The 13829-nt window shown below is 38.1% G+C and overlaps 2 protein-coding genes across 2 annotated transcripts in view; one reads left to right on the forward strand and one right to left on the reverse strand.

Annotated features, from left to right (window-relative positions):
* drc1 (dynein regulatory complex subunit 1 homolog (Chlamydomonas)) overlaps window positions 1–2944 on the forward strand; it is a 9217-nt gene extending 6273 nt beyond the window's left edge. Inside the window, exons 15-16 of the mRNA XM_037685508.1 lie at window positions 10–112; window positions 2913–2944. Coding sequence (XP_037541436.1) covers window positions 10–112; window positions 2913–2921 — 112 coding nt within the window. The 3' untranslated portion in view covers window positions 2922–2944. The remainder of the gene's footprint in view (window positions 1–9; window positions 113–2912) is intronic.
* Window positions 2945–4986: 2042 nt separating this feature from the next.
* The window catches only part of otofa (otoferlin a), a 91901-nt gene continuing 83058 nt past the window's right edge, over window positions 4987–13829 (reverse strand). Inside the window, exons 40-46 of the mRNA XM_037685877.1 lie at window positions 13646–13788; window positions 13472–13560; window positions 13135–13233; window positions 9010–9251; window positions 7026–7204; window positions 6630–6730; window positions 4987–5167 (exon numbers count right to left, since the gene is read on the reverse strand). Of these exons, the coding sequence (XP_037541805.1) occupies window positions 4987–5167; window positions 6630–6730; window positions 7026–7204; window positions 9010–9251; window positions 13135–13233; window positions 13472–13560; window positions 13646–13788 (1034 nt within the window). The remainder of the gene's footprint in view (window positions 5168–6629; window positions 6731–7025; window positions 7205–9009; window positions 9252–13134; window positions 13234–13471; window positions 13561–13645; window positions 13789–13829) is intronic.

Below are 13829 nucleotides of genomic sequence, written 5' to 3' on the forward strand. Positions count from 1 at the left end.
TGTTTTCAGTGCTGTGCTGACAGAGATTTCTGATCTCACTCTGGAGACAAACAATCTGAAGCAGAAAAACGCAGAGCTGAGGATGCAGCTGCAGCAGCGTCTCACCTCCACAGTATGTCTCTTTCTGTTTATCATAGTTCATCTCTACCAGACCTCATTGTGACAGCATGATAACTTTAAATATAGAGATGGCATGACTTAACTTAGAATTTGTTATTTTTTTAAATGTCCATCTGGATGTAGATTTAATAATTCACTAATTAGTTTTGATGGGAATATACTGTAATATGAGCTACAACAAAACTAAAAAGGCATAAAACATTTTCAAACTAAATTGCTGGCTGTTCTAAACAACAATTGCATGTAACAAAACTGCATCATGTTTGCATTATTTTGTTATTATAAAAAAGAAAAATACTTAGTGGTAAAGCAAAAATATCTGAATTTTATTTTTTTTTATGAATAAAATTAAATATAGTGAGACAGTCTATTCATATGTATCAGTTTAACAAATGATCATAAAATAAATTTATGAGAACAATAAGAGAAAACATTTTATACTAAATCCAGTGCTGTGGTTAATGTTTGTTCAAACGTTTATGATTTGCTTCAAAGTTTATTAAAGCGACTTATGGTAAACTATAAAATAAAAAATAAATGAAAAGGCTATCTTGATTTCAATCAAATTGGGCAGTTAGTTTTCCTGATGAGATGGGATGAGAATCAGCACCTCCAAATCTGAGGCCATGGTCCTCAGTCGGCAAAGGGTGGATTGTTCTCTTCAGGTCGAGGGCGAGGTTCTGCCTCAAGTGGAGGAGTTCAAATATCTTGAGGTTTTGTTCACGAGTGAGGGAAGAATGGAGCGTGAGATTGTCAGACGGATTGGTGCAGCATCTGTAGTATTGCAGACTCTGCATCAGTTTGTTGTGGTGAAGAAGGCACTGAGCTGCAAGGCAAAGATCTCTGTTTACCTGTCGGTCTACGTTCCTAACTTCCTACCCTCACCTATGGTCACAAACTCTGGTAAGGATGATCCCTGGTCACCTCCCTATGGAGGTGCTTTGGGAATGTCTGACTTGGAGGAGACCCTGAGGAAGACCCAGGACACACAGGAGAGACTTTATGTCTCTTGGTTGGCATGGGAACGCCTTGGGGTCCTCCCAGTAGAGCTGGAAGAAGTGGCTGTGGGAAGAGATGTCTGGGCCTCCCTGCTCAAGCTGCTGCCCCCGCGACCCGACTTTGGAATAAGCAGAAGATAATGATGGATGGTTTTCCTGATCTGTTAATGTGCAGTTCTAAAACATGAGTATGTTCTCAATGTAAACAAATCTGCTGATTCTGTTGAAAACCACACAGAAGCTTGGGTCAATAACTGATAAACATTAGTCTGATCGTAGTCTGTACTGTAGCTAAACAAATATTGCAGAATTGGACAAGTGTAGAATTGAGGAGGTCGTTCAGGATGAAATATTAAAATTAATCTGCTGCTCGATGTGAAATAAAAGAATACGAATAAGTTAGACAAGTCTGAAGAATAAAAGTTGGGGATCAAGCAGGGAGACAGAGCACCATACAGACAGTGCTCAGTATTCAAACACATGCAACTTTTACAAAACTTTTTTTATATTTAACGTTTCAACCAAAGGTCAAAGGAAAAGTTTACGAGGCAATTGTGAGAACAGCTAAGTTGTATGGGCTGGAGACAGTAGCACTGACAAAAAGACAGGAGAAAGAACTGGAAGTGGCAGAAATGAAGATGTTGAGGTTCTTCTTTAGGAGTGACAAACCCTGTGTACATAATTTCGCTCCACCACATGTACCACATGAGGTGCGAATGACAATAAAGAAACTCTGACTCTGACTCTGACAAGGATGGATAAGATTAGGAATGAGATCATCAGAGGTACAGCACAGGTTGAACAACTGGGAGATAAAGTTAGAGAGGCCAGACTGAAATGCTTTGGACATGTCCAGAGGAGGGACAGTGGGTATATTGGTAGAAGGACGTTAGAAATGCAGCTGCCAGGAGAAAAACAAAGAGGAGATACATGGATGCAGTTGAAGTGAGGACAGTGGATGCAGAGGACAGAGTGAGATGGAGGAGGATGACTCACTGTGGAGACCTCTGAAGAGGGAAAAGCCAAAAGAAGAAGTTTAACAGGTTTTATCTGTTTACTTAATACAAAATATCTGCACATAAATATGTACCAACAGATGAATATTGTCAAACTTCTTCAATGCAAACGGCTCTTTCATGGACGTCGCCGTCACTGACCTTCAGTCACTTTGTCTGTTTTCTTAAACAAACAAGTGCATAGAGTGGTTGGCATATCACAATTTTTTTAAATTTAAAGACACATTCATGATCAATACAGCAAAAATATTGTACAGATTTTGTTTCTTACTTGGTGAGCTCTTTTTGACTATTCTTCATGAGTTCACAATGAGTTACTTAAATTTATTTTTTAAAATAATTTTCTAATTATTTTTTGAATGAACTGACAGTATAACATATAAATGAAAACTTTTCTGAACTGCAACTCTGTTTTATAAAATTATTTACCATTATTTCAATAAAATAAAAACTTAACGTCATGTCAGTCTTATGGGGTAGAAGGATCATCTGCGAGTGGAAAGTTGGTGGTTTGTTCTCGTTTTTCAGACATACTTTGCTTCTTGGTCGTTTACCGATTGATTGTTTATTTAATAGAGAAACAGCATTACACAGGATTAAAATGAACAAAGAACCAAGAAATATTGTATGAATGTACAGAGCATGTGCATGCACAGCAGGATGAATGTGTTTAAAGTCTTTCTGACTTCTTTAAGAGCTTTGAGAAGTAAAAAATACATAAATATTCTATATGTGCCATAAAGATAGAGTCCATTTACATATTTTTTTCCCCCCACAGGTTGACTGAAGACATAAAAGATGGACTTGAAAAGTGCATGTTTGTGAAGACAGGATCAAAATAAAAGCACTTGATAAATGTAAGCTTATTTTATTGTCAATTCTGAAGAAAATGGTTTTACAATGCAGTTGATTGAACAAAAAATAATAAGAAAAATACAATTTTGCACATTTTGTACGAGACATAGGGGTGATACAGCATGGTGGATCTACCCTGCAGTGTTAAACAGTTTGTGGTTGAGCTCTGAGGGCAGAGAGAAGACGAGCAGAGCAAGGAAGAGAAGGCCCATCGCAGCTGCCAGCAACACCACACAGTGCAGCTTGTAGTGCCTCCAGGCCAGGATACACATCGTCTTCGCCGGGCTCAGCAACCACGACATGCTGGTGCTGGGACGGCTGCACACAAAGTGTCAAAACTCAGTTGGTCCCGAAGGATTTCAGAAAGCTCCATATTTTTTCTTCAAGAAATAATAAGCTTTAATCACTTTCTCTGAGTGGGAGAAATGACTGTAGTAACTACATTTTTAAAATTTGTTTTCCATGGACGCAAGTTTATTTCAATGTGTCAAAACAGGCAAAATATATATATATTGCAACACATTTCAGCACATATAAATATAGAAATCCATCATAACATAGGCAAGTTTAGTGCAAACTCATGGTAATCAATTCACAAACAAAATTTGGAACAAATGAGGTCAACAATGGTTAAAAAAAAGTTTCAAGAAAGTAACAGGCATCACACACAATGCCAACTGATGTGGAAACTCCAATTTCTTATTGTGTCCAAACTCAGTTCAAGTGCACTTTAGTCTCAGTCCAACAGAACGATTTTTGTATTATGGATGATGTTAAAGACAACCAGGTGGGTGATTTGGTTTGCTACAAGTCATGCCAACACACACAACCTCTGGTCAGTTATCACAGAGATGCATGCATATCAACACACAAGCCTTGATTTACAAGACAGCTCAAGTGTTTGTTTCTTTATCTGAGGACACTTTAAATTATATTTGCAAACAATTTGTGTCCTGCTAAGTAGGTTTTACTAATGTGCATATTATGACAGGACAGTGCACTGAAGAGTGTTTATACAAAATCCACAATAACAGAAAACTTATGACATTATTTAGAGAAAATCAGATGAATTGTGCTTTGAAAGTCTCAAGTATTAATGATAAAAACTCATGTTATATACAAAGACTGCTTGATCTAATCTGAATAGGCTACTTTGAGGATAAATATGTAATATTTAACATCCCACAAAAACAAAATGTTTATTACCTACCTGATTATTCTCTGTCATTTTGTTCTGTGTCTTAGTGAATTTACAAGGAAAAACCTCTATGTTTTATGTTTATTATTATTATTATTGTTATATTATATGAATGTGCAAAGACTGCAAGAGTTAAAACTGTTTTAATTAAAGGTAACACTTTATTGTGATCCACCTTTGTAGCATTTCTCAACAAATAGTTAATAAAAATGCAAATCTAATAATTTCATATAATTTTAATAATCTACCCCTTTGCATTACTTAAATGTCCTGTGTAAATAAAATTAATTTATAAGCTTTAAAACCATTTCTCTATTAGTTGTTTATAAGCAGCCAAAAGGTGGCAAAGTTAAAGTGTTACCAAAAATATCAGTGGTTTGTTCTTTAATATCAAACAGAAATCAGTAATGGGAGATGACACAGCATCACTTAAAATGAGCAAACATGCAATCGACTGACCACTAACCTGACTGTCTTTACTTAATAAATGAATAGTTGTGTGCACAGATAAGGATAAATCATTATGTAACATTGTTTAACAAGAAAAAGTTCAATCTGGGTTCTATTGTGGAACATGATTTGCTGTTTAGTCAGTTTAAGGATGGAGTCAAGACGATGATTATGAGTTTTAGTCACTTCAGTTGCTTTATTAGACTCTTCGTTATGCTAAAGTGGAAGATGGTGAGTGATTACAAGGATCAGAGTGGTCTGGAGAAAAGGAAATGATGCAATCAAACTTCCCGCTGCTTCCCATCTAGTGGGTGAGCCCCCCCTCCCATCGCTCTCCTAGCCTTTCCTCCTAAGCGCCCAGCAGCTTCTTGACAAGGTATCCAGGCATGCTGTAGAGGAAGAGGCCCAGCATGATGAGCAGCAGCAGGGCCAGCACAATCTTGATGATCAGCCACTTGTAACGGCTGCACACCAGGTAGCGGATGGCTTTCAGCGGGCTCAGGAACCACAGGAAGGTGGTGTCTGGGCGACTGCGTGGAGCAGACGAAGGTTTGATGGGAGGAAAGTAGGGAAATGGTGATGGAAGCATGCCGGTGGACAGAAGGGGAAATTAGTGGAAGGTAAAAAGGTAAGAGTGGATGGGGGATAAAAAAACAATGGGGCGTGGAAGGGAAGAGAGAAAAATAAATTGGCATTAGTGCTTTGAAAGCCATTTTGCAGTTGCGAGTTATTTGTCACTACAGCATGCTCACAGTTCACGTCTGTCAATCTAATGTTTCAAGGAGCAAACAAACAAATCAAAGAGTCAAAGTTCGGCATTATGCAGAAAAGAAGCGTTGGTGACGATGAATAAACTTATGAATGAATGAATGGACAGCTAACCAAAAGCTCCAAGGTCCCTTACAGCAGATTTTGATGCTGCTTGTTGAAGTGGACTCACTTCAAAAGTAAATAACTCAGTTTCATACTGGTTTGAGAAACACTATGTTGTAGCCCATTACACTGTCAATTTCACATTACATTTATTTACATAGAATTTTAAAAGGTGTAAGAGCAAACAGCGGCAGCAACCAGCTGTAGCACTTTCTCATGTATCCTGGGGCACCGCCAGCAGGACTGTGTAATATGAAAGTGGCAGTGATGTAAAAGCTTATAAAACTGCATTTGCATGAACTGCTTCAAAAGATTCGGTCGATTTAACACCGGATTTATTTCAAATGTTTGCATTTTGTCAGTCAGTCGCACATGAGATGAATCATGGTACTTGGTGGCACAAAACACGGACAACATACGGTGATGATGAAAACTTTTCTACTCGTAAAGCAGGAAATAGGTAGAAAAAGGTACGGAACAAGAAAGAAGGTTTAGTAAAGATAGTTGAATCCATCAAAGACAGTGAGGAGGGGGACAGAGGCTACCAGCGCATCAGGCCCCCAGCATCTTCTTGACAAGGTAGCCTGGGATTGAGTAGAGGAAGAGGCCCAGCATGAGCAGCAGCAGTATCAGGCCCAGCGCCTTGAGGATCAGCCAACGGTAGTTGCGCCAGATGAAGTAACCAATGGACTTCAGAGGACCCAGAAACCACATAAGACTGGTGTCCGGACGACTTTGCAGAAGAAAGCAGAGAAAGAGGGAGGACAGAGGAGTGCCGAGGTGGCAAACAGAGGGGGAAAGGTTGAGTCACGTGCACAAAAAAGGGAAGGTATGCGGGGAGGGAAGAGACAAGGACACAGTTGAGGAGATGGAGGAGAAACAAGTGTGTAATAGTGACCACTTGACGATGCAAAAAACAGCACTGATCTTTTTAAAATCCTGTAGACATTTTAAACAATATGTTGTGATACGCTGCTTTTTGCACAGCAAGAATGAATTTTCAAAGAAAGGAAATGAAAATATTGTTCATATCTGTCCTTTTTTTTTAGCTCCACAAAAGCATCTGCATGTTCTAACAGTGAAACCAAACTGTGTGTTTTTAAAGTTTTACGGACTTACTTGGGTTTCTCCAGTGGATCAGGCTCATTTCGTCCCAACCCCACGGGACTTTTCTCTGCTTCCTCTCCCGTCACCAGGTGGAGCTCAGCCTCAACCTTACCCTGAGATCACATCCAGTTTCTTATGAAGACGTTTATTATTTCACAACACAGTAAATTTAGAATGCAACAAATAGATTTATTTATTGTCACTCTTTTTTTAATGCTAAAAGTTACGTATATTTGATATCTGATCTATTTTTATAGATATTTAAATACTAAAACTAAAGAAAAATATGAAAACAATTACAAGTAAAAGCAGATAGTCACTATGTTTTGTTTTTATTTTCATCATTTTGGGTTTACTTCCATCTTTGTTCTACTGTTTTATTTGTTGAAGGGTGGCGAAACATCGTACCGTGAGCTCCATTTCATCATTCTCATCCCGGGCCACGAAAGGCCACCATCCTTTGACCCGTTTCTGTTTGAAGATGGAAATGGTGGGCAGCTCCTGCTCATTTCGAATCATGTTGAGGGAACACTGCTTGGCCGTCTTGGCCCCACGAGGGAACCTGTTCAGGTCAAGCTCTATCGCACCTGGAAGTGCAGTCAGACATCGAGGACTGTAAAAATGTGCTTCTCTAACATATAGAGTTTAAAGAAAATGTTCAACTAGAATACCTTCCTCCTCTTCCACAAGGCCTATTACAGAAATGTTAGCTTTTAGGGCTAAGCATTTGTTACATCATATTATTTCTATTTATTAACCTCTATTTAACCCAGTAAACATGAGAAGAACATTCAAACTCCACACAGAAAGACTCCAGGCCCAAACGGCGATTGAACCCAGGATTTTTTTTGTTGCTGTGAAGCAACAGTGTTGACCACAAATCCATCATATTGTCATTGCTTATCTCACAGTTTCTAAAAATAATATATTTGTGTACATTTAGCATGTTGCATGGGTGAAAGACTTATATTGTTGCAAAATGTAGCAAGAGAATCTTGTTTTAGTGGAACCCAGCAGGCACCATGCATCTCTGTGAAACAGCAAATGTTCTGCCTTCTGTTTATTCCCTCATGTTGTCAGCTCCTGCTTCACCTGTTCCCAATCCCAATCACCCCAGGTGTGCATCATTGTGTCTCATTAGTGTCCCTTTAAGTTCAGTGTCTATGTGTTTCTTCCTTGTCTGTGGATTGTGCTTCCCATAGCTGTCATGCTCTGTTGCCTTCGTGTCTCCCTGATCCTGTGTGATTTGTAAGTTTGCTGCCATGACAGCTTTTGTTTTGTTACATAAACAGTTATTCTTTATTTTGTCCTTGAGTTCCCTGTGTCTGTCTGCACCTGGGTTTGACCCAACGCAGAGCCTGATAATTATTGCGGATCAGGTACAATGCCAATGCTAAAAATCTAAAAGGTTAATGCTAAACAGATACAGCAATTAAAGCCTTTGTATTAGGTCCAAATCACAAATTGTTAATTTATACACAGTGATAAAATAAATTATGGAATAAACCTAAATTTTTATTAAGTTATAAGTTATAATTTTGACTGATAAAGCGTTTAGTACTAAAGTACGGTGGCCCTAAGGTGTAAATGAACAACATTTTAAAAACCAGAATTACACTTTGAAAAAACAATACATTAAGCCAAAGCGGAAGTGGCCAAAGCGGAAGTGGCCGGAATCGCATTTGAAAAAACGGAATTACATTAAGCCAAAATGGAAGTGGTGATTTTTTGGTGTGTGTATTTTATTTTTACTTTATTAACAACATAATACAGAACAACAGAACAATGTACAGTACACACAAAACGGAGGTAGGCTACAGTTAGCAAGCTAACCGTTTTTTTCAAATGGGATCCCGTTGTTTCAAATGTGATTCTGTTTTTTATTTTTATTTTTTCAAATTTAATTCTGGTTTTTCAAATGTGATTCTGGCCACTTGGGCTTTGGCCACTTCCGTTTTGGCTTAATGTAATTCTGTTTTTTCAAATGTTGTTCATTTACACCTCAGGGCCACCGTACTAAAGTGATGCAAATTAATAAGTACAAGTGTACCAGTGTGCAGGAGTTTGTTTTGCTGCCACTAACTTTATTATAATTCATACTGCAATAAACATTGACATGTTAAACAATATCTAAGAAATCCATCAAAATGTTATTGATTTTTTTTTTCCTAAAAGACAATAATTTTGTCAGGACTATGTATTAAATCAGTCTGTCAACTGGATCTGTATTTTTTTTATATAAGAAGCCTGACAGTCCATTTCATTAAAATTTGTTCAATGGTTCATGAGATAATTGACAGACAGCTGGATACATGCACAGACACAGGTGAATACATGATCACCAGCCATTCAAAAATAAAATAGCATAGGGCTTTTTTCCTATGCTCCTCACCCAGGAAGTCATCAGCAGAGAAGTGGTCTGCATCCCAGACCTGCAGCGTGAGACGAGGAGGGATCTTGTATTCAGTCTCATCCCAGGAGAACATGGACTCCTTTTTAGAAATAACAATCTTCTCCTCAGCCACGAGGTAATCGAAAGGGAAGACGAAACGCCAGTTAAAGTTGCCCTCACCAGTCAGGGAGTGATAATGCACATCTGTGTCCTGTTTGTCTTCCTGCTGCCCTTTCAGCCATCTATAAAAATGAACAAAGATAATGAAGCCATTTTCGAATACACCAGTATATACACTGGTTTTGTTGTCAGATTTTGCCAGTCATGCACAATAACGTATAGAAACTTGCAGTGGTTGGTCATTTACTCAGTATCAGTTTTGGTGATTTAAATGAATGTGGTCACGTTAAAAGAACCACTCGGCTAACCAGGTTAAAGTCACAACATGCAATGTGGCTTTTATGTTTTCATTACGTCATATATATACTGCTTTTCAAAAATCCACATAAAAACAATTCATTTAGCGTATTATTAGATAGACGTTTAAAATTTTAAAGTTAAGCATTAAAACTTTGGGATCATTCTTAGCTGCTCCATTAACAGTAGAGTGAAGCTGGCTTCATGAGTCAGGGGGAACAGGAGAGGAGCTGCACTCTCAGTTCACTTAATAGTTTGTTTTTCTTGAAGTGGAATGGGGAGAGCACTCAGAAGCAATCAGTATGTTACCTGCAGTAGGCAGCTACTCTTAAGGTTTACAGTAGTCCCTCGCTACTTCGTGGTTTGACTTTCACGGACTCGCTCTATCACGGTTTGTGACCTTACAGTACATAATATTGTACCAAAAAATTGTACAGGACACATAATTGTCAACTTTACTATTCCGCACGTGATTGGGACAGTACTGGATACAGTACTGTACAGTAAAAAGTTAACGAAAAATAAAATACTTTGGACAGGCACCACCATTTTATAGTTTTCTCTCAGTAAGCCCCTACTGTATTCCCACCCATGACGACCACATTTCCCAGAAGGCAACAGAGCCCCACCTAGAAACTCCGTTCCCTTCTCCTGAAAAACTAGAGGTAAAGTTTTGATTTGATTGGCGCCCAGCAGATACAGAGAAGCCGCACAAAACCCACCAAACTGGACCAGAAATGGAGCAGAACCAGACCTCCAGACCCATCGGTGAGTCTTGAGAGCTGGTAGCTGGCCCACAAGGACTTCCAAGTGGGGACGCACCGCTGTAAGTTTGGGGCTGTTTCTGTAGCTATCGTAACTTTTTCCATCCAGACTTGGAATCTTTCAACCACCATCTTTCGATGCGCTTTGGCACTCAAGAACTGCACTGAACCAGACCAGAACTGGACCTCCAGACTCAACGATGAACCCGAGTGCTGCTAGCCAGCCCACGAGGACTTCCAAGCGGGGATGCGCCGCCGTAAGTAAAATATATTAGCTACATATTACTTACATAAGTACATTGTTAAAATTACTAGATTTAATAGTTAACAACATTGATTGTGGGATTTTTTGCTGTAGGTTACATCTGCAGAAACAAACCGAGTTGGACCGGAACAGTCAGACCGGAACCGAGAGCCGCTCCTTTTCTGCAGAGCCTGGTAAGTAAAATTTAGTAGCTACATATTCATTACTGTACGTATGTTGTTAAAATGATGTAAGTTTAAGAGTTTAGAACATTGCAAGAGTGTGGGAAGTGTTTCTAAAGCATATATACTGTGTATACATAAATACAAAAATAGATATAACATTGCTACTTTGTGGATTTTTATTTGTTGGTGAGGTGGGAGTGGGGGGTGGGGGGTCCAGAACCAAACACCTGCAATAACGAGGGACTACTGTATTCAGAAGCAAATCTACTAGCCTGTAGGATTTTTCCTGTTATTTTTTATGTTCTGTTGCACATTTAACATAAGATACAGGCTGCTCTATCTTCTCCACTGATTGTGACTTCAAAAACAACCAAACTATTCCTTTAAGCGTTGCAGGCATTGGAAGGCAACAAAAATCCTCTAATACCAATGCAATATATTTGATGATAAATCAAATCCAGGCTGCTTTATGGCACCATAGTTCAAACCTTTGTCAGACAGGCATGCACTGAAATTCCAAGCACTTTATTAAAAACAGCTTTACATCTCCAGTAAAATGTGTGAAAAGGTTTTGTTCACGTCAAATGTGAAGAGGAGCGAAAAAGATTTGTAACTTTGATTGTTGGTGCCACATGAATCAGTCTCAAACTAACCGCCAGTAAGCAGCAGTTCTTCAAACTTAACTAGTTGTTTGGAAAAGTTGGCAGAAAATGACTGGATTGGTTGGAGCAAATAGAGCAAAATCAAACTTGAAAATTTAAAGCTGGAAAAATATTTTGTCTTATTTTATGTTGAAAGTAGAGTGGTTAAGATAAAACAAATCAAGATGAAATTAATAATTTGAACATGCAGAGTACAGATTAGAATTGTTTGCTTCAGACACTTTGGGCTTCATGAAATCAATCAGTCACTGCCTCATTCCCAAAGTCTCTTTGATTATTAATGCTGCACAGAACTTATCATCTTCTAATAAACACTTTTAGCACGATGCAGGCAAATGGGACGATGCAGAAGTGATCAGAATTGCTTCATGCAGATGAGAATAGGTTCAGTGGATTTGAGTGCTCCCGTTTCTGAAGTTGTACTGAGGGTCAGGAAAATGCAACCCACTGTTAGTGTGGTGCTCCAAATAAAGTGCTTGGTGTGTGTACAGAACAGTATGCTTTCATGCAAGATTTATTTTATTTGCAAATCTCAAGTGCAATTAATGTTGAACTGCAACTGCAGTACAAGATCAAACCACAATAGCATTTTGTTTTGCTTTAAAAAAAACAAACCAACAACAAAAAATAACATCATAAAAAATCATATGGGTTTAATTATTAATTGTGGAAAGATTTAAACAGGCAACATGGTTTATAGACATCCTTTGATTCGTTTTCAAATCTGTCAGATCCTCAGTTTTTGAAAACAAAAATATAAAAAAATTGAAATAAATGCTATAGTTTTTTAGTTTTCAGACAGCAACTTCCAATATTAAAAATAAAGATAATTAAAAAGCAAATACAATTTACCATGCTCCTTTATGGAAATATAGAAGAAAGCATGTTGTGTGAAATCAATATGTCTGAGAGATTTTAATTATTTGTGGTGTTCCCCAAGGATCAATTTTTGGCCCCTTGTTTTTCATTTACATAAATTACTTATTAAATCTCTGTATTTATTTATTCTAATGTATTTGCTGGTGATTAATGTCCTGTTGTTTTGCATTGGAACTTTGTTATAAATATGTTATTTGGTTTATATGAATAAATCCTCTGAATGTATTGTCTATGAAATAATATATTAATAAAACAACTGTCTATAATAAAATGAATTGTTTAGACAGGACAAAAATTATATATTTTTTCTCAAACTAATACAAAAAAAACATAAATCTGGTCTGTAAAAAATAGTCATTAAACATTTTGAGGGTTTTTTGTTGTTAATTTTTTTCTAGTTAACTGTTTATTGTAGCTTTATTGTTATAAAAACTCTGTTACTAAAAAAGAAACAATAGATTTGTGGTCATATATAATCTCAAGTTTCTCATGTGGTTTGATCTTTATTGCACAAATTTTTCACTTGGAATTTGTTTGCATTTTGCTGATAGAAGCGGTTGCAACAAGCAAGGTTGCACAAAAAGTTAAGACAGCAGGGGTCACAAGGAAGGGCTTCAGGATGAGGAAAGCAAGGATTCTCTACGAGCCATGCGATGGAATCGTGTTGTTTACCCCCTGACATAGATGTCAGACATCTTCTCCCCTGTCATGAAAGCATCGTCCTCTAGAATTACGTCATCAGTGTTCCAAATAATAACACGAAGCTCAAAGCTAGACACCAGCAGAGTATTGGGGAGAAAGGACGACAAGACAGGGAGACACAGCACACAAACAGACATGGCACAAACACGCACACAGGAAAAAAATGGGAACAAAACAAAAAAAGAATGGTTACCAGCAAAAGAAAAAAAAATCCACACACAGCTCACACCCACGAGATGAGGCTAAAGGCTGCCTTATCTCATTGTACCTACCCCCTGACAAATATGTCACTGGACTTTTCCCCAGTGAAGTAATCATCGTCCTCCAGAATTACTTCGTCTGTATTCCAAATAATCACCCTGAGCTCATATCTAGTAAGGGGAGGAGGAAGGAACACAGTTGTACTTAATTTAAATGTATATAAATCTAAACTTAACTGGTCAAACTGACTTACCATAACCTCAGCTGGGGATAAAAATACAAATTCTGGTTTACAAAAAAATCTCAAATCTCCATCTGACTTAATTTTTATCAGGATTATAAATGATCAGAAAAAGAAATCATGATATTCAAAGTGTGATTTGTTTGACTGTCCCCATCAGCACATACTTCTTTGGTTTCCGTGGTGATATGTCGATTGCAGGTCCAGGAGCAGGCATGTCCATGGGAAACATGTCCACCCACATCTCAATGCGACCCTTGAATGGCAAAAAAAAAAAAAAGTTTGTGATGGTTAAATTGTTCTGTTTTGTGAGCCTGATGGTGGTAACTGCTTCTTCATACCTGTTCGATTCCAGGTTTGTCGGGGTTCAGCAGAGGTCTGGTTTCCGCATGTTCAGGAACGAGCTTACAGCCAACTCTGGGGATTTCCTCCCAGTGGTTCAGCACTACCAAGGCTAAATGCTCCTCAGTCTGCTTCTTCAGGCCTGGGTGATTGATGTCAACACACAAAGAGAAAATATAGGGG

This window comes from Nematolebias whitei, chromosome 12, assembly GCF_014905685.2.
Source record: "Nematolebias whitei isolate Nwh7 chromosome 12, NemWhi1, whole genome shotgun sequence".
Classification (NCBI taxonomy): Eukaryota; Metazoa; Chordata; class Actinopteri; order Cyprinodontiformes; family Rivulidae; genus Nematolebias; species Nematolebias whitei.